This window comes from Ursus americanus, chromosome 2, assembly GCF_024610735.1.
Source record: "Ursus americanus isolate L20-20 chromosome 2, mUrsAme1.1.p, whole genome shotgun sequence".
Classification (NCBI taxonomy): Eukaryota; Metazoa; Chordata; class Mammalia; order Carnivora; family Ursidae; genus Ursus; species Ursus americanus.
In genome coordinates this window covers 83230630-83251512 of record NC_142128.1, presented here as the reverse complement: position 1 = coordinate 83251512, position 20883 = coordinate 83230630, and the positions used below count along the sequence as shown (strand labels likewise).

Genomic DNA, 20883 nt, shown 5'->3' with positions numbered 1-20883 from the left:
AGAAGTGGACCACGTGAGGCACTGTGTGTTTAGACATCTGCTTACCTTTGTTCCATGGCTTGAGAAAGAAAGGGGCAATGACAGCGATGCCATCAGCTCCTATTTCTGCTGCGTGTCGGGCCTTTAAAAGAAGAAAGAAGACTATTATGGGTCTGGTCACAATTCCAGTGTCTGTGGGTTGGGGGGTGGTTTCCCCACATCAACAAGCAATTCTCCGATACCAGCTACATGTCCTGCAATTCTACTCAACTCTGATACTGTCTACCTGGAGACCGAATCAGATTGCACAGGTTCAGGGCTCAGTCCTACAAGACTACCTGCTTCCCTGAACTTTAGATGCTAGTCACAAGCCCAGGTCATCACCTGTGCTTCTGACTGACTGGCTACAGACTTGGAGGTTCTAATGATCTCCTCCTTGGGTCAATTAATTTGCTAGAGTGGCTCCCAGAGGATATAACTCAGGAACAGATGTGTAAGACAAGGTATGGAGAGAGGGCTTGTAGTTTCCATGTCGTCTCCAAGAGCGAGTGTGCCACTGTCCCCAAATTTTCACATGTTCATCAACCTGGAAGCTCTCTGAAACCTGCCCTTCAGGGTTTCAATGGAGGCCTCACTACCTATGCATGGTTGATTAGATCACTGGCCACTGGTGACTGATTCAGCCTCCAGTCCCTCCTCTCTCCCCAGAGGTAGAGGTCGAGTAGGACTGAAAGTTCCAACCCTCTGATCACATGGTTGGTTCTCCTGGCCACCAGCCCCCATCCTTAGCTGCTTTCTAAAAATCACCTCATTCATATTACAAGAGACACGTTTATTGCTCTCATCACGGAAAACAGCAAGAGTGTTAGGAACTCTGTGCCAGAAACTGGACAGAGAACAAATACATATTTATTATAAATCACAATACCACAACTATCTTGGAATAAGTGATTTACTACATTCACCTATAGCTTAGATACTGACAGTAGCAACAAACTTCACATTTGCCAACTGATGCACCACTGGAGAGCAGAAAATAAGCCAAATTTAAGGATGAATGTCATTACCAGGAAAAATCCCAAACTGCAAAGTAGAGACCCCCGGTGGAGGTGGCCTATGCATTTAATCCTATTCTTCTTCAGACTTTGTCAGCACAAAAAAAAACCTTGCTAATGGAGACATGAGTGTTTCACTGTGATAATTATAACTAGTAATAGAGAAACTTGCAAGTGTAATTTCTCCTCTAGTGTTCAGCCCATTGGATGATGCTGTCTTTCCTGTCCAATGATATGAGTCATATTTTAAAGTTTATTCTAAATTTATTAAAAAATTTTAAGTTATGGATTGGGAAAGCAGTTGAGAAAATTTGAGAAGAAAAAGATTATGCACATAAAGGAAAATACAGTGCACCACTATTCTGAGGTTTTCTCAAATTCTTCCAGAAAAAAACAATCATTTCCTTCTGCTGGGCCCTCAAAACATTCCTATCTATTTCAAGTAGAGTACCTAAAATCTACTACGTTGCAAGACAGTGTGTACAGTGACTGTTCTCAAATTGAATAAGTTCCCGAGGGCAGGGGTCAGATCTTACTCACTCTTGTGTACGGTTAGTTAATCATGGTGCTGAGCACACAGCGGGGACTTGCTGACTGCTTCAGAACATGTCCCCCTACTTAAAAGAGAAAAACGCTTTTCTCTGAGACTTTAACTAATAATATCTATCTCTAATAGATGTGATTAGCTTCCTGCAAAATAAGAGAGCCAAAGAGAAGACTGGGATATAGTCCAAAGACCAATCATGACATTGGGTATAATTTCATTAACACCGGTTGTATGTTATATATTTGAATCATTTGTTTAGCATGCTGTTTAAGACAAGAGTAGAAGGATAACCTTAGCTGAAAATAAGGAAAAAGGAAACAGCTAAGAGACAGTCGATGGCAGTGCCCATTCAAACATCATCCAATGGAGTTATGGCTAAGCAGATGCCAAATTACAGTCTCGTTGGCAAGATTATCCCCATGGTAGGGGTTTATTCCTATAGCAGAGGATTTTCTCTACACTAAGATTATCTCTACACTATTTTAGGGTTCAGCCCGATGGATGACAATCTTTCATGTCATGACAATATTTTAAAATTTATATCATACATAGGAAAAGAAAACAATTAAAAAGAGATGAAAACAAATTTCCTATATCACACTACCTTAATTGAAAGCCCTACTGTAAGAAAAACAAATCATGCATAAGAAGGATAAATCAAGTCTCCAAGTTCTGATTCTAGGCTTATTTTTTTTTTAAAGATTTTATTTATTTATTCGACAGGATAGAGACAGTCAGCGAGAGAGGGAACACAAGCAGGGGGAGTGGGAGAGGAAGAAGCAGGCTCATAGTGGAGGAGCCTGATGTGGGGCTCGATCCCATAACGCCAGGATCACGCCCTAAGCCGAAGGCAGACGCTTAACCGCTGTGCCACCCAGGCGCCCCTGATTCTAGGCTTATTAAGCAACCACCTAGTAATACGCCTTCCCTTCTGGCTTGCCTAAGAGTATTGAGTTGCAGTTTTGCAAATATATATAATACATCCCCTTTCTAAATTCAGTAATAGGAAAAACAAATAAAACCCATCAAGAAGATGTTGGGGTTAGATCAAGTCATTGTAATCTTTGGAATCAGAATATATAAATTCTGAAAACATGGTTAATTTAGTAGTGGTCCAGGTCCTGGGCTTTCTGGTAAATACCTCAATACTTCCGAGCTTTCTTTTTTTACCCAATTCACAAAGTCCTCAAAACCACTAGGTCATGTACTTTTCTACCAGAAACTTTAACTCCTTCCATTCCTGCCTTTTGCTCCACCTAATCAGCTAACCCCTAAACCTGGTGCAATCCAATTGTTGTGTTCTTGAACCTATGTTCTGCTTGAGGACTGTACTTAGAAATTTTCGTAACTTAGTTGAATGACGGTAAGACAAATTTATGACTTACAACTTCAGTTGGTTTTTAGCACCACTGGGCAATCCTTTTTTTAAAAATTAACTAATTAGGGGTGCCTGGCTGGCTCATTTGGTAGAGCATGTGACTCCTGATGTCAGGGTCGTGAGTTCAAGCCCCATTTTGGGCGTAGAAATTACTTAAAAAAAATTTTTTTTTAATTGGGATGAAACCACATAAAATTTAGCACCTTAATTATTTTTAAGTGTACAGTTCAGTAGTTTTAAGTATATTCACATTATTATAAAACAGATCTCTAGAACTTTTCATCTTGCAAATCTGAAACTCTATACCCATTAAATAATTCTCTCTTCCTCTAGCCCCTGGTAACCACCATTTTACTTTCTGTTTTTATGAATTTGACTACTTTAGACACCTCATTTCAGAGGAATCATAGTATTTGTCTTTTAGCAACTGGCTTATTTTATTTAACATAATGTCCTCAAAGAGGTTCCCCTATATTACAGCATGTGACAGGATGGATTCCCTTCCTTTTTAAGGCTGAATAATATTCCATTGTATTGTTAAAAAGAAAAGCACAGGACCCAAATGGAGTCACTTATGTTAAGGCCCCATGTCAGCAAACCAAGACTTAATACCTAACCTGACCGCAGTTTCAATCCTCTGGGAATGTAACCTTTAAACTGTCAACATGGAATTTCCCGGTCAGCCCTAGGAAACTCACTGCCAGACCCCTACCATTCCCCTTAGGAGGGCGATCTTGCTTAAAATAATGTGTTCTTTGCTAATAATTTCCTTTTTCTTGCTCCCTCTCTGTCTTTAAAAACCTTTCCTTTTCCACAGCTTGATAGAGCTCCTTTCTATTTGCTAGATTGGATGCTGCTGGATTCATTCAATAAAGCCAATTTGATCTTTTAAATTACTCAGTTGTATTTTTGTCCTTTAATAGTATGTATATACCACATTTTGTTTATTTATTTATCCATTGATGGGCATTTGGGTTGCTTCCACCTCCTTCTATTGTAAATAATGCTGATATGAACCTGGGTAGGGACAATCTTCCTGTGTTTCAGTTTTCCCTCCCATTCCCCCTGGGCAGCGATTCTCAATTTTTACTGCTCTTCACGTCTCAACCCCACCTTCCATCTCCTTCATGGCCAGCAGATGGCTTTGCCTTTTGCTTCCTAGAGAAACTGAGGTTGGCTCAAGTTCTCCCTACTTGCAAACTGAGCTACATCTATACCCACCCTTACTTTGCTCCGAGGAAGAGGGGCCTCTGTCTTCTATTTAAGACTCTGCTACAGGAGTTACCACCTCGGGCTGCTCTCATTATGGCTCTGTGTCTGCTTCTGGATGGTGAGCTCTGAGGTCCCACATCTCATATCCCCCAATGACAGCATCCAATATATAGCAAAAATGGTATTGAGTTTAACTTCAGCATAAAAAAGGAGCCCCTTCCCTTATGCGGAATCTAAAAAAACAAACAAACAAACAAAAAAACCCAAAACAAATGAACAAATAAAAAGTGGAAACAGACTCGTAAATACAGAGAACAAGCTGGTAGTTTCCAAGGGGGGGGTGGAGGGATGGGCAAAATAGGTGAAGGGGATTAAGAGGTACAAACTTTTAGTTATAAAATAAACAAGTCACAGAGATGGAAAGTACAGCATAAGGAATGTAGTCAATAATATTGTAATAACGTTATATGGTGACAGATGGCGACTACACTTAACCTGGTGAGCACTGAGAAATGCACAGAATTATTGATTCACTATGTCGTATACCTAAAAATGAATTAACATTGTATATGTCAACCAAACTCTAATAATAAAAGGAAAAGGAGGCCCCTTGAGTGGTCTCTCCCAAATGGACCTACATACATACCAGTTCTTGTGACTCTTTCAAGCTCAGGGCTCCTACGTGAATTACTACCTGATCCAACCTGCAAAAGAGAAAACGCTTTTGCATCTCTTGGAAGTTTACAGTAACACGGAAGGCCTGCCCTACCCTGGTTTGTGCTGGTTTTGGCTGTTAGCTAATGTCCGGCTAATCTCAACCTCACAACTCTTAAATTCTATAGTGGTCTATTTAAAATTAGTCTAATAAGAGATTTAAAAAAAAAAAGAATGTCCAGGGAGCAAAAATTAAGGTCCAACCAAGCAGAATTTTGAAACCAAGAATTGATGAATCAGTATTTGAACACATACTTTGACGAAGGACTGTTTTAGATGGTGTATCTGATAGTGATATGTGCCTGGAGATCGGTGTAACATGGCGGTATTTTCAGTTGGAGATAAAAATAAAGAGGTTCTTCAAAGAGTACAGCCAGGAACAAACCATACGAGAAATGAATTCACTGTAAAAAGCTTTTTCCTATCTCGTAAGTCCTCAGAATTTGGCCTCCTATGAGAGGTTTCCTCTAAGACCGCAATATTCATCTTTGGGGGTGCTCCATATGGCCGCATGGGCGGAGGCCACAGTGAGCCTGTTGTTCTCAGAGGAGGATTAATAAAACTCAGTTGTGAGTCTGGTCACCCCAGCCACTCTTCTGAGGGATCCTGAATAATGCACATGTCATCCTCAAGGGATGGAGATACCACATTCTTGTTTAGGCCCCAGTGACTCTTGACTTGTCATGTCTCAGGTGAAATGGGGTCTCACTAAGGAAGTGATGCGATCAGGGTTGTATTTTTAAAGATTTTATTTATTTGAAGAGAGAGAGTGAATGGAGGGGTGGGGAGGAGCAGAGGGAGAGGGAGAAGCAGACTCCCCCTCCACCCAACTGATCAAGGAGCCTGATGTGGGGCTCAATCCCATGACCCTGAGATCATGACCTGAGCTGGAGGCAGATGCCTAATCGACTGAGTCACCCAGGTGCCCCAGGGTTGCATTTTTTAAGGATAAGACCTCTGAATGGAGAAAGGAAGGCTGACTGATAGGCTCTACTCTTATCAACAGCTTTTCTGCACAACCTCCTTAAACCTTTCACACCCCGTCTCCTGGCTTAGGTTAAAAGAAGCCATCCATTCGGTCTTCTCTTCCACCCTGCTGCTAGAGAAAACCACCCTATGGCTTTCATCCCAACTTGTCCTTTACCAATTCAGGAGAACAAGGCTTCAAAAAGCTTTCTGGTCATCATGACTGACTTCCCTGCAGTCGCTAAATCTGGACTATTCTCAAGCTAATTCCGACCCAACTGTTTGTTCCTGCCAGATATGCTCACTTCCAACACACCAGAAATATACAGACTCTTCATACACAGACTGCCCGGCTTTTCCTCTTCTGCACCTCCACGCTTAGCCACACCCTCATCTATGCTTTCCTCCCAGCTCCCGGGCTGTCCTCTAAAGTCACACTATCTACTTTTGGTTTTGTTTCACCCCCCCACCCCCAGACCTTCGCATCAAAAGTATCAGCTGTCTCCTCTCTCTCTCTTTTTTAAAAAAGATTTTATTTATTTATTTGACAGAGAGAGAGACAGCCAGCGAGAGAGGGAACACAAGCAGGGGGAGTGGGAGAGGAAAAAGCAGGCTCCCAGCGGAGGAGCCTGATGCAGGTCTCTATCCCGTAACTCTGGGATCACGCCCTGAGCTGAAGGCAGTGGCTTAACGACTGAGCCACCCAGGCGCCTCTGTCTACTCTCTCTTAACCTCTTCTCCCGTAACTGTCTTTTCAGCAGAGAAACGTGCTCAAGACTTCCCCACTTTAAAACAAACGACCCTTCTTTTCATCTTGCTTCCTCCTCCCTCAACTACTACTCCATCTCTCCTTCCCTTCACCAGAAAATGTTCTGAGAATGAGCTGCGCTCATGGCCCCCACCCCTCGCACATCGGCATCGAACCACCCATCCCACAGTTCACTCCAGGCTGCTTCTGTTTCAACAACCCCACTGGGTCTGCTCTCTCTGAGGTCATCGGTCACGGTCACTTCAAACCAAGCGGACTTCCCAGTCCTCCATCTACTGACTTTTTACAACATCTAATGTTTATAACAAACGTGATGACAAACACAGCATCCACTGCGAATAATTATAATGAATTCCTGTATAAGACTTACTACTACGTGCCAGGCACTGTTCGAATCCTTACCACCACCTTATAAGATATGTACTTTTATTCCAATTTTATAGGTGAAGCACAGGTAAGTTAAGTGACTTGTCTGAGTTCAGAAGGCTCGTAAGAGCCAGAGCCAGAACCCAAACTCAGGCAGTCTGGCTGTACAGTCCCTGCTCATAATTACCATGCTACATTGCACACTCTGAAACATTCTTCCTTAGGTGGCAGAATTCACCCCCGACCTCCTGCCCTTGAGGGCTTTCTGTCTTTGCCCTCTTCACTATCTCTGCATTTCTGATGCTTTTTTTGTATGTTGATCCTTAACCTTCCTCGTTTTTCTGTCCACGGTCTTTAACCTTTTTGGGCCCACAGTCTGACTGGAAATGAGCTGAAAGCTGATGGATCAGCAGAAACGGCTTCCACGGACATGCACGCAGCCGTGGCATACACTTTCAGAGTACTCAAGGTGCTCTGAAGCCACTTAAGGATCCCCAAGGAGGTCATGGGCTTCACACTGACAACCTCCGCTCCAGGCTCACTGGGGACTTACCTCCAATCTTCACCTCCACCCAAGGCAACGTCAGTCATTGCCTTCTCTGATCCGTGTTTATGCTATTTATCAGAAGAATCAGTGTTAAATTTCATGATCTGACATCTCCATTGGATGGCAAGCAAGCTGGAGGCAGAGACCCTATTTCCTCTCCCCGGTGCCAGCACAGTGCATAACACACAGCAGAACAGACAACAAATAAAGCTTGGTTAATTGAGTGTGCATATTGAACTGATCCTGTCCTATTTGTCTACCATGGCATGAACTGAGCGTTACCATTACACTGAAAGGATGCCGAAATTCCCTACGACTACAAAAGGAAGCGCCACAGAGAGCGTGCTGAGTCGTAGGCACAGAGATGTAGGGAAGCAAGGGCTGATACAAGCATCAGGTACCCATCCTGAGAGGAGTTGTTCAGAAGAGCCAGGGGACAGCAGAGTCTGTCACCAGCCCCTCCCCCTCTCATCCCCTCGGCCCAAGGACAGGTAACCGGAGGGGACTGGCTTTGTAGATAGATAAGGGGCAGCTTTCAGCTTCCAGATGGACCCTCTGGGAGCCAGATGGGCCTTGCAGTCTGGCTGCCCTTCCACCCAGAAAGGAGGGGCGCTTCTCTGCCTCAGCTCCTTGCCAGGGTGCCAGGATCCCCATGCCTCAAGCCTGACCTCTGACCAGAAGGGGGGGAGGCTGTGCCATTGGAAAAGAGCCATACTCTATAGTCTACGCAGCTCTCTCGAAGAGTGCCTTTATCCTGGTGACGCCACTCACTTGTTCCGCCCTCTTGTCACCCACTCCTCTGCAACCTGGCGACGCTCTGAGACGCTCAGGGACAGGCCTTCGCCCGTGGTGCCATTCACTGTTCCAAACAGAGAGTCAGTTAGCAGGGCCAACCAATTCCTTTTGCTCCTCCAACACCAACACTGGAAGTACCGGGTCAGCACTCCCTGCTTCAGGGGAAGGGACGGGGGGAAAATCAGAGGATGGAATCTGGAGGGGAAATGCCAGGTTTCCATTTTTATCTAAGACACTGTCTTTTTTCCATCTTCACCTTGTTCAAAGCAGCGGGAATGTTAATTATGACTTATAATGACAAATCTGTCCTTGCTATCAGGGACAGAAAGCGAGTATTTGAATGCAGACTGAGATAACTGCCCTCATTTTAGGCAAATATCCAATCACACCACGCTGTTCTATTATTTGGGCTTGAATGGCAGGAAAATCAACACCACCCAGTACTGGGCTTTCAAAGGGATCATAAGTGGGAGTAACTTATGAGGGCAGAAGTGCATACTACAGATTACAATGACCTCAGTCTATAGTTTAACATGATGGTAGCACTCCAGGACAATTTCTTCATGTAATTCATAAAAAAACACCAAGGATATTAATATTTCTTGTTTAAGCACCCTTACATAGTCACTTATTCTCACAGCAACTCTGCAAAGTACAAAGGATTCTTCTCATTTACAGATGAAAAGATGAGGTTCTGAATGACTAAATAAGTTTGAATCCAGAGGTCTGTGTTTCCAAAACTTTCCCTTCTAATACAATAATCTTTTAATGGATCACAGAAAGAATGCAAATGACCCTAGGATACATTACAGAGGCCTAATGCATATGGCAGCACTTTGGATCTCCAAATATGAGCACTCAGTTGGGGTAGAGAAGGGGGGATGAGAATAGGAAAGAGTGTTTTTGTCACTCCTTTGGGGTCTTGAGACACTTCCAGTATGCTCTATGAGTAGGGATGTTCCTACTTCTTCCCTATACCCAGGAGAGATCGGTGGCCCTTTGAAGAGTAAGAATCAGTCTTCCCCAACCATGGCTTGGAGCTGTAGGGGGACACCAAGTGGTTCTGTAATAGGTTCTGGTTTTGACATGTGCCCTGACCCCCTTTTCACAGAGGTTTTAACCTGCCTCGATTATGACCTTGTGCTTCCAGTTCTTGAGGGACCCCTGTTGGTAGAGCAGGAGCTTGGGAAAAAGCTGTAGGGTCCAGTCTAAGGGGCCAAGCACCCAGAACATCACACAAGGGGCAACTCAATCACAGGTAAGTATAGTTCTCAGGCCTAAAATGTTAAGGGTCTGATTTTTTAATATCCGTCTCTGAAATCAATGAGGGTAACTGCTGGACTCGTGATTCTTTTGTGTGCTGCATTTAGTCTTTCTACATTTACCATATGAAAGGTCTGGGTGAAGACACAATAAAGCCCATTCTTAAGAGAGAGAAGTCTGGATTTTGCTGTTATTTGACCATTTTTGGTTAAGTGCCTTTAGACACCCTAAATAATATATTTGAGCTATAGATTTTCTTCTTTACATTGGGATAAAAATAATACTTTATCTGTTTTGAAGGTATACCACCAAATTAAGTAATCTCTTGAGGTGCTTTCCAGGTCTAAAATTGATGAGTCTACAGATTCACAAATTTTACTTAGCTTAGTCAGGCTCAATCATAAGCTATGACACAAGACACTGTGATTTCCTAACTAGTAACCACGTGAGAGCTGCTTTCTAAGGACCGGGCTAGAGATGTGTAGAGAAATCTTTAAAGATGACTCACCAAAAATATTCTTCACTCCCTGTTCTTCCACAAGATAATCCACGTATTGACCAATGACTGAAAAGTTGATTTCTCTAAAGGACACAGGGAAAAAATGAAACATATTTAGTCTTTAGATTATTTTTCAACCAATCCTCAAGTCTATAAACTGCTCTCTTTTGTTAATATTTACTAAAAGTCCACCCAGCCATATCATGCTAAGTGAAATAAGTCAGTCAGAGAAAGAAATACCATTCGATTCACTCACATGTAGAATTAAGAAATAAAATAAAATAATTAAGAAATAAAATAAAATTAAAATTAAATACATAATAAAATAAGAAATAAAACAGATGAACATAGGAGAAGGGAAAGAAAACATAAGAACAGAGAGAGAGAGAGACAAACCATAAGAGACTCTTAACGATAGGAAACTGAGGGTTGCTGGACGGGAGGGGGGGATGAGGTACTGGGTGATGGGCATCAAGGAGGGCACTGGATATAATGAGTACTGGGTGTTGTATGCAACTGATAAATCACTAAATTCTATCTCTGGAACTAACAATACACTACATGTTAACTAAACTGAATTTAAAAAAAAAGTCCACCTAGCCAATTTGTAAAATTCTTAACTTGCTCTAAATAATGTCTGGATTTTTCCTTGTATTTTGAGTCTGGTGATTTAATATTTAAAAAGTAAGCAATCATTTTTTAGGCTTACAAGATAGAAAAGTTTGAGCTTAATAATTTAAGAATTTTAGCACTTCATATTTGTGACAGCAAATGAAAGCTTCAATTGTATATGCTAGTTTTAAATCAAAGAGGATTAACACTGGAGAGGAACTTTGCTTTCATTGCCTCTCAAAGCACGGTCTGTGAAAAGCAGCATAGCCGTCTGGGGAGTCTGTAAGAAATGCAGAGTCCCAGGCCCCACACAGTCCTACCCAGTCAGAACCTGCATTGTAACAAGATCCCCTTGTGATCTGCATGCACTCAGCAGTTGGAAGAGCAAAGACCTTGTAAGGATCTGACGCTTGAGGCAATAAGGGCTCTTTTCCCTTAAAATCACGTTGATTTTAAAATCTAGAAACTGACTCACACACATCATATAAAGTGACATGTTCTCAATCAAAATGCAGGTGATGATGATGGGGGATGGAGAATGAAAATGCAAAGGAAAACTGTGGCTACAAGCAGCTAGCAGGTGTTAAATGTCGTCAAAGCCATGGTTACATGGCCAAGAACAAAAAGTACTAGTTAGCTTCCATTTACATTTTTGTCAATGGGGGTCAGAGAATCTTAGTTTAATTTCAACCTTATTAACATCCTTTTCATCTTTGCGTATTGTATTCCTTAACAAACAAATACAAAACAAAAAAAATCTGATGCATATACAAAACAAAGACATCAAAAGCTAGTTGTCAAAGGTAATAGGAACACATGAGATAAAAGCAAAGAATGCACAGGTGATCCCTGTCCACAACATGCAAATGACATCAGAGCCAGCCACTTGGGAAGAGTGTGCTTTAAGGCGGTTGTAAGGCCTTCAAGGGGAGCAGACTCCCTCCATAACGGCTCGTGGTATTGTAACATTGCCCTCCCTGCCCGCCTTGCTCAAATGCCAAATCCTGGCCTCTGTCTTGCTGAGCAGGGAGGCTCCCTGAACGCACAACAGGAACAAACTTAGGTTGTTCTCACCTAAAGAAAGGACAGCCAAGTTATATGCCTAGACAATCTATTTCAACACCTCATTTAGGTCAGCTTGACCTGCTCAACTTGAAATGTCTAAGCCTCAGACATTCCTGACCATTTGGAATTCCTGGCTGCTTCCATCAGCCCTTCACCACTTGGGATAAGCTCTGAGATTCAGGGACAATCAGCAGCGCCTTTGTTCGCAGGACACAAACTCAGGTTTTGACCTATGATGCCCATCCACGAACGCAACCAGGAAACAGCTCGTGATCACACTTCCAGATCACAGATTGGAGACAGGAAATAAACCCAGTGGGCAACACATCGGCTCCCAGGCCCTGTCACTGAAGTCTGGGTACCTCTCCAAACCCATCCCAACCATGTACTCAAGATCTCCTAGAGTAGGCCTGGCTTTTTCACTAAAGAGGAGCGTGCGGAGCTCTGGATGGTCAAGGGCTGGGAGGTAGTGTAGTCCCTTGATGTGTGTTCTTTTGGTTTAATCCAAAGCTTCATCATTTGGAAGGGAAGCTAGAGAGCCTGTTTCCATTTTCAGAAATTTACGTAAGGAGAGAAACCGTTTCTGTTAGGGGATGTATGTGTATATCCCCAAAGTGGACTCTCAACTCAGCAGGGACCCACACCGCCAGTCTACTACACGTGCTCAGCGCTCTCCCTGGCGCCAATAAAACACTCAATCATTACTGCCGTTAACTGCTCACCATCGTGAAACCCAGAAATACCTCACACCTCTATTACTGTGTCAGCAAAGTTCAGATCTCTATTATTACAAAGATCATTTTGTAAATTGTTTATGCCCACCCTCCAGGCTAGAGCAAGGACTTCCTGAAGCCAGGCACTGTGCCTTTTCTACCTGACAATCCTTAGTCTGCATCTGGCACAGTGCAGAAGCTCAAGGAAGATGGAACACCCATGATCTTTGCCTTCGAAGCAGCTTATCCCCACCTGCAGGATACACGTAAACTTCACCATTAACTGAGGAAAGGAGATGGCAGAGCATACGAGTAACTAGAATATTAAAGAATGTATGTGGAGGGCTAGGACTGTGTTAGGAAGTGTACAGGGGTTCAGAAGAGGGACTAATCATTCCAGTTAGGGAGGCTGGGAAAGGAGACTTCACGGAGGAGGTGGGTCTGGAATAGATAGGATGAAACCCTGTGCTCTTCCTTCCCTCTGATATTCTCGAGTTGCTGTCTACCTGGCCCTATTCTGGTCCCTTCTCTTTCCAGGGAGTTGGCTGCACCCTCAGGCAGATCTAGGCTAGTATATGAAATTCAAGTTTTTTCTCCTTCCTCAGGGAACTCCACACTTCACTCTACGGCTTCAGTGGGTCGTGCTTCCATCTACACTGACCCCCTTCTTTACGCTTTGCTGGATGACAGCTACCGTTTCCCTTGGGTTGGGGGTGATACATTATCTATCCTTTCAAGAAAGCAGTTTGTTGCTTCTTATAAAACGCCCCAAGCCTACAGGAGTGACACTAATGGTAGAATTTGGTGGCAGAGTCACCCCAAAATGTCCTTGGACAGATAGTCTTTTGGAACAACCAAATCCTCTTTGAGAGAGAAAAAGGTTGAAAAGAGATGGCTCCTACCCGTGTTTTGACTTTCACAATGTTAAAAATTTGTTTTCTTGTTATAAAATAATGACTGAAAAGCCAGAAGATCTAACACTTCTGTACAGCACCGAATGGCGGGGAGGAGCCGTGGCTGCCCCCGTTGGAGGCACAGAAGGCCCCCAGACCACCTCGGGATTGCAGGTCTCTGGCTGACTAGAGGGGCAAGTTTGCCGCCCTCGGCATTGTTGCTCAGGGGCTACAGTCACAAGTGAGCCCGGGGACACCACCCAGAGCTGTCACCCTAGTTGTCACAAAAGTACCCAACAGCAGGGCCAGGGTGGGAGCAGGAGGATAATTCTCTCTGCGGACGTTGCTCCCTTCCCTGTTCTCCCACCGTAATCTACCTCTCCACGGTATGTGGGTTTATGGTGATCGCCGCAGGCTCTGTTTCAAGTATCTGGAAGGCACTAGCGATAATGCAAATGGTAAGACTGGATTCTTTTCCACCCCGCTGGATGGCCATCTGGGGCTCATCGCTCATGGAAGTGAGAGGTGGCACGAGCCAGTTCTCTTCCAAAGGTGGGACTGGCTCTCCATGGCATGTCTCTTCCTTTGTGAGCCCCAGCAACACGTCTAAGTACTGGCCACCTCGGGGCTGAACGACTCAGAACGAAATCCCATGCTTGCTGAAGTCATTCCCCTACTTAACTCCAATTTATTATCTTAATTTCAGTTCCAATGGGTTCAGATTCTTTGCCTTAGGTCAATGATTTTCTTTTAATTTTTCATACTATAGAAGCTATGTTGTTTATTTTTGACAATAAAAAAGGAGTGAAAACCCCACTCATTGTCTCCTTAGAGATTATCACTCTTATCAGTTTGATATTTTTCTATTCACAAACACACAATGCACCATTTTCTTAAATGAATATGGTCATATTGTACAAAGTACTGTAATATTTTTTCACTTAGCATGCCAAATTGAGTATTTCCCCACATCTTCAGATACTGTTCCTATACTGGCTATTCAGCATTTCATTGTATGAATGAACAGAATTTAGGTAATCCTCTACCCTTGGACATTTAGTTTACTTCCAAACCATGTAAGAGAAGAAAATGTTTATCCAATTATTTTTGCAACAAATTGAAGCCCTGAGTGAATACAATTTGAAACAGCATGTAGGCTGTATCTCTTCTCTTAGGACAGAAGGATAACAGAATTTTCTGAAGTGGTGTTTCAGAGAAAAATCTCTCTTGCTGTTCATTTCCTCTCCTGGTGTATGACACAAAGTGAAAGACTTTCACTTTATTTGAGAATACAGAATCACTAGGGAGGTCTTTTTATAACTGGCACAAATGTCAGAAAATCTGACGTTCCTTTTTTTTTTTTTTTTTTTTTTTGCCTTTTACATATGACTCTCAGCATTCAAAATCAGATGAAATTTATGTGTGCTTTTGGCAAAATAACTACTTGGCTACTTTAAACCTCCTTCGGCAGAGAAGTATTTGGGGACCATAACTGCCCTGCCTTGCCAGAAAACATTCTGTTCTGGGAATCTGGGTCATGTAGTCTCCCAACACAGTAGAAAAGACAATACACAGCTCCGACTCCAGCAGTCCAGGCCCCTTCTGACTGGGATAACCAGTCTGTTTTAGAGGCTGTTGTGAGGATTCCCATGCTGAAGCCAAAGGCATTTGAGGGAGAAAACTTTTTTTTTTTTTTTGACATTTTGGCCAATCTGAAATGGATTTCCTTCCTTCCTTCCCTTTTTAAGATTTTATTTATTTGACAGAGAGAGAGAGACAAAGAGAGCACAAACAAGGTGAGTGGCAGGCAGAGGGAGAAACAGGCTCCCCGCTGAGCAAGGAGCCCTATGTGGGGCTCGATCCCAGGACCCCGGGATCATGACCTGAGCTGAAGGCAGACACTTAACCGACTGAGCCACCCACACGCCCATGAAATGGACTTTCTGTTTGAACGATTGTACTTGCCCAAGGGAAGAAGTGACTTCTTGAAACCACTAAGGAAAGCAAACATCTTCTCTAGTGTAAAAGACAAGAGCTGAGATGGGAAGAGAAAGACCCTTCTCCCCGGCTCCATGGCTAGGCGCAGTGTGATAATGTCTAGGATCTTAATCTCATCAACTCCAGAAACCGAGGTTGAGGTTCTCTCTCCGAGTTGTCATGGAGATGAATTCGGGAATACGCACATTAAAATGCCAGCACGATGACTGACACATAGTGTTTAGCCAATCAGTGTTAGCTTCTTTTCCTCATGAAATAACAAAAGTTACCATTCACTGTGCTACATGCTGAAGAAACAAAGATGAATAAGAAACAGGCTCAGTCCTTGTATGTGGCCTGGTATTCAATAAATATCTGTGGAATAAGGTGAAGCAGCTCAAAGCCTGTTGGGAGAGACAGGCATGTAAGAGTTATTACAGTAATTTTCACTAGCAAATACTTCTGATGTAATGTGAAAAGGTATGCACAGGCTGCTATGGGAGCACAGGGGGAAGGACTCTTTTTTTTTTTTTAAAGATTTTATTTATTTATTCAACAGAGATAGAGACAGCCAGCGAGAGAGGGAACACAAGCAGGGGAAGTGGGAGAGGAAGAAGCAGGCTCACAGCGGAAGAGCCTGATGTGGGGCTCGATCCCACAACGCCGGGATCACGCCCTGAGCCGAAGGCAGACGCTTAACCGCTGTGCCACCCAGGCGCCCCGACTCTGTAATTCTTTATAGGAAATGAGGAAGAAGCACCAGAGACGGCTTTGATGAGTGAGCAGAAGTGTTCATGTGGAGTAGAGAGAGGAGAGGATGGTGGCAGAAAAAGGCAGAGGAAACAGAATGTGTGAAGGGAAGAAAGAACATGAGGTGCCTGGGGCAACAGAAATGTAGCAGGAGAGGTATCCCAGATAGTCTGGGCTTTAACTTTAGATCGGTTCATCTCAGACTTTAATGTGCTAAAGAATCATGCAAGGATAGTTAAAATGCGGGTTCTGATTTAGTGGTATGTAGGAGGACCCGAGATTCTGCCTTTCTAGCAGGTTCCTATGTGATATCGAGCAAACAGTCCATGGGCTACTTGATGAGCAGTAAGGCTTAGACAAAAGGGGGTCGGCTGAGAGTCTTAAAGAGGGAAGTGACACAATTAGATTATTTATGAGGATGCTCACTGGGCTGCAGTGTGCAGGTTGGAATGGGGCTATAGGTACTTTATACATTTTTCCTGGGTTCACTACAACATCCCTCATGACATAACACCAGAGGGCTGCACTCCAAATTCAAACGGGCCTTGGAGATGATATAGCTGAACCCTTTACAGAATATGAAAGAGAACTTTTAACAGATGACAAGACCTCCCCAGGGTCGGACAGCTTATTGGTGGTAAAGCTGGGGGTCAAGAACTCAGATACTCTAACTAAAGTCCATTTGACCATGTTCTTCCTGCCAACTTCCCCACTTCAGAACACCAACTTATATTCAAAATTGAATCCGGGTATTTCTTAGAATTATAAAGAAAAAAGGATCCAGGGGAATAGTTCTTGTTCAGCCATTCTCAATCATAGAGACTGTGGCTTACTTTATAAGCCAGGTTGGGAAAACTCCCATGATGGCAGGGCACCAGGCAGAATTTCCAGTTATTCAATTCCATGTGACCCTTCTTTCTGTCTCCTGGAAACGTGTCAGAAGTTCACATTCCCCTGTGGGCAAGTAGGCAAATGCCCACCTGCTCTCGGTGGGTGCTCCAATCTTGCTTGGTACCCACAGTAATGTTTGGATGGGGCAGGTGGTAGGAGAAAGGGGAGCTAATGTTACATGCCTATGCCTACTATGTGCTCTGTAGTGACATACATTTTAATTTAATTCTTAAGGCCATTGAAAAAAAAATGCATTCTTATTTTGATTGCAACAGAAATGTAGCAGGAGAGGTATCCCAGATAGTCCGGGCTTTAACACATCAGGAAAATGAAGGTCCTAGAAAGTCCTAGAAGGGGAAAGAATTGATGAAAAAACGAAGAAACAGAGAAATAGAGGAAGCAGGGCCAGAGGTATTGGGGAATGGAGAAGGATCCAGAAAAGCAGAGTCATTTATCTCCATACATGGGGCCTGACATCCCTGGAAAACAGCAGAATAGGGAAGAAGAACACACCAACACTCTCAGTGAGTCCCAAATGAACAAACAAGACTGTTCAAGAAGTCTCTTCGAGGAGCGCCTGGGTGGCTTAGTTGTTAAGTGTCTGCCTTTGGCTCAGGCGTGATCCCGGTGTTCTGGAATCGAGCCCCACATCGGGCTCCTCCGCTGGGAGCCTGCCTCTTCCTCTCCCACTCTCCGTGTTGTATTCCCTCTCTTGCTGGCTGTCTGTATCAAAATAAATAAATAAAATCTTTAAAAAAAAAAAGTCTCTTCGAGGCTGAGGGGTCTGATTAAAAAGGTTAAAGCAGCATCAACCAGATGTAGCCTTGTGAGTCTGCAAACAGGATCCTTCTCAATAACAGGAAGTGAATCCTGCCTGCTCAGGCAATCACATGATTTATCTGTTTTATTGGCCCAACGAGTGGCTAACACATCGACAAAGAGCTGACACCAGTCTTTCTTTGGACTTCTGAAAATGGAGAAGCAACAGAAAAAAACAAAACAAAACTGCTACAAATCACTGAGTAATCTAAATGCCACCTCAGCAAGAATTTGATTTAGACCTAGTCAAGATGGGATTTTTCATGAAATTTAGAAGCTGGAGGTCTTAAACTCCAGTGATCTAAGGGTAAACTGTGATATGGCCAACTCTGAATGACAATACTAAGTCATAAGAAATTTCACCTATTGTAAAGGGGGTAGGGTTAAGGTTTACAAATTCAGGAACAAAAGACCAAAAAAATAAAAGCCTTTCTTAAAGATCTCTTAAATGCCACATCTTCCTTTTATCCCCATCTGATGCTACAATCGTGGCTCAAAGGAACATACTGACCAAAGTGCATCCTGACCCTGCGCTGAGCACAATTATATGGATTATTTCACTTTAACACTCAGAACTCACCATGCAAGTTAATTATCATTGTATTTTATAGAGGAAAAAAAAGGAGAAAGTTAAAGAAGCCAGAATTCTGACTGTTTTGGCAGACTGACCCCTCCAACGGGTCAAAAGCATTTAGATCCAGGTGGATAAATCCCCTTTTTGTCCAGGGCAACGTCCAGAGAGGGGTTACACTCCTGTGGCACCTGACTGTTAGCTGATAGTACGAGCGAAGGGGCTGCCATAACGTTCACTTGGGGGTGCTTGTCTGGGTAATGAGTTCTCTCCTCTGTTGTGACCTCCCACTCCTGCAGGCCCCCAACGTTTAACCCATGTTGAAAGGAGACTATAAACATACTAAGGGGTCCACCTTGCAGCTAACTTCCCCTCTTTCCATAGGGGAGGACATTTCATCACATCTATGAATAGCCTGAGATGGAATCATGCAGCTATCTAGAGATAGGACCTAGAGGGGCCAGGCCAGGGTGTAGTCGCAAATCCTGCTAAAATGAGATTCTGCTCATCCAACTCTACCGGCCATATTTGGGAAAGCCAGGCAGGCCTCTGCTGACGTCCAAAGAGAATTTGTTTTGTGGAGCTATAGACACTGGGAGAAAGGCAAGATGTCATATCTTACCTTCTCTCTTTCTGCACTGTTTGTGATAGAGACTTCTCTGACTTGGGATCAGAGACAGTACGGGGGAGGGATGAGAAGCAGCCATTTGGCAACTGTACTACAGAGGTGCAGAATCTAAGCGACCGCTATTATAGAGAACTTCTGTCCATTTTGGTAGAGTGAGAACAGATCCCCTTAGGTCCCCAATGATAGTTACCCATGCTCAGTCATTGGTGTGATGGTTGCAGCAACGAGACCTTGAAGCTGCTTCTTCGGGGAGGCCATTGAGCTGCTGAAAAAAGTCTGCAAAACATACGATATAATTCCTCTCCTTCTTCAAGGAATGTCCATTAACGATAAAACTCCCAGGCAAAGTCCATTCCCAGTTTAGAATAGTGAAGAATGCTGACAAGTACAGAAACACACAGAGCAAATGAAAAGAATGTAAAATGTAGAGCTTAATTCCGCAGAGGAGGAGACTGTTTTTAAAGACAGGAGAAGGGGGGAGACAAGAAGGGAGCAGTGTTCGGGAAATGACTATCAGAAAGGCCTCCCACTTTATCTCTACAGGTGATTCAGGCAGTCTGAAACCTCAAAGGGCAGGGGTAAACAACAGCAGACCCAAGAAAGAACATGAATCTAACTCAGGGAGGTCAAATATATAAAAAAGACGACCATTACTGAAATTGTAATGTGGTCAGGGGAAAGGGGACATCCCTTTCTTTTTCTGTATCTTCATTGTTTTAAGCAAGAATCTCACCTAAAACCAGCACTAACAATTGTAAGGCTTCAGTGTGATCTACTTAACTATCTTCAGATTCCCCTAACTATCCTTTCATATTCTGATTTTGACCAGTTTTGCCCTGTTTTCCTACCTCTAGGGAACCATGTAAACTGTATCATGATTGTTTACTCACCTCTCCCACACTAGACCAAGCTCCCCAGGACAGGGAATACATTTAATTTGCCTTTGCTTTTCCTGCACTGAGTTACCTGCTGGACACCTTGTGTTCAATTAAAAAGTGATGAATATGTGGGTAATTGAGTGAGGTATTCAGATTGTAGTTGGATGATGACTTCCACAGACAGGGAGATCACTGCTGGCAGACTCAACCTGACCCCACTCATTTGGGGCAAAAGGATCCCTCACCATCTGACAGAGAGTACGCCTGTCATGCCAGTGGAAAAAAGTCTAGAGGCTGAAGAAAACAAGCATGAGAGGCAACAGAGTATCCTAGTTAATAGCCTGGATTCCACAGGCCGACTTCTGGTTCAGCTCTCAGCTTTGCCACTTACTAGTTACAGAGGTGTTATTATTTTTTGAGCTGTAAGACATAAAAATTCAAAGCCACGAATGCAAAGTCTAACGACTTCAGAAAAAAGAAAATATAACCAGAGTATATTTGGTGACAATTAGACAAAAGATGGTTGGCTTAGAGCAAGCACGGTGATGTCCATAGGTAACAGACAAGATGGGGTGTATTACAGTTTAGAGGTCCCTGGCATATTTAAAAACCCAATGCCCACTACACTTAAATTCGACCTACATAATGTAATAATTTTGAACTATCTCATTTTGTTTGCTTTTTATAACTGTTCATCTCAACTCCCTAAATGGGAGTATAAACTTACAGAGTACATTCATTGTATCTTCTACTTTTTCCGTATCCCTCAAGAGTTCTGGCTCAGGTGAGCCCCTGAAGCCAGGAACAGGACAAAACAAGGACAAAGACATGAAAGGGCACAATATGGCAAAACGTCCTGCTTTTGTAGAAAGCCAGCATGATACCTCCTCTGACAAACAGATATGTCCCCTAGGAACTCTTGCTCCTGAAATTAAGCCCAAATCTGTTGAGTAGCTTTGCTCTGCATGGAAGGGCAATAAAGGGGAACCTTACCTG

General features: G+C 43.3%; 1 protein-coding gene across 4 annotated transcripts in view; it reads right to left on the bottom strand.

Moving 5' to 3' along the window:
• Positions 1-20883, bottom strand: part of NPL (N-acetylneuraminate pyruvate lyase) — a 35071-nt gene that overhangs the window by 11413 nt on the left and 2775 nt on the right. For 2 of the 4 annotated variants that reach the window (XM_045811284.2, XM_045811285.2), the window contains exons 3-7: positions 19200-19387; positions 10100-10173; positions 8305-8392; positions 4818-4875; positions 46-121 (exon numbers count right to left, since the gene is read on the bottom strand). In XM_045811284.2, coding sequence (XP_045667240.2) covers positions 46-121; positions 4818-4875; positions 8305-8392; positions 10100-10173; positions 19200-19267 — 364 coding nt within the window. In that variant the 5' untranslated portion in view covers positions 19268-19387. The remainder of the gene's footprint in view (positions 1-45; positions 122-4817; positions 4876-8304; positions 8393-10099; positions 10174-19199; positions 19388-20883) is intronic. The other 2 variants (XM_045811283.2, XM_045811286.2) reach the window with 1 other exon arrangement.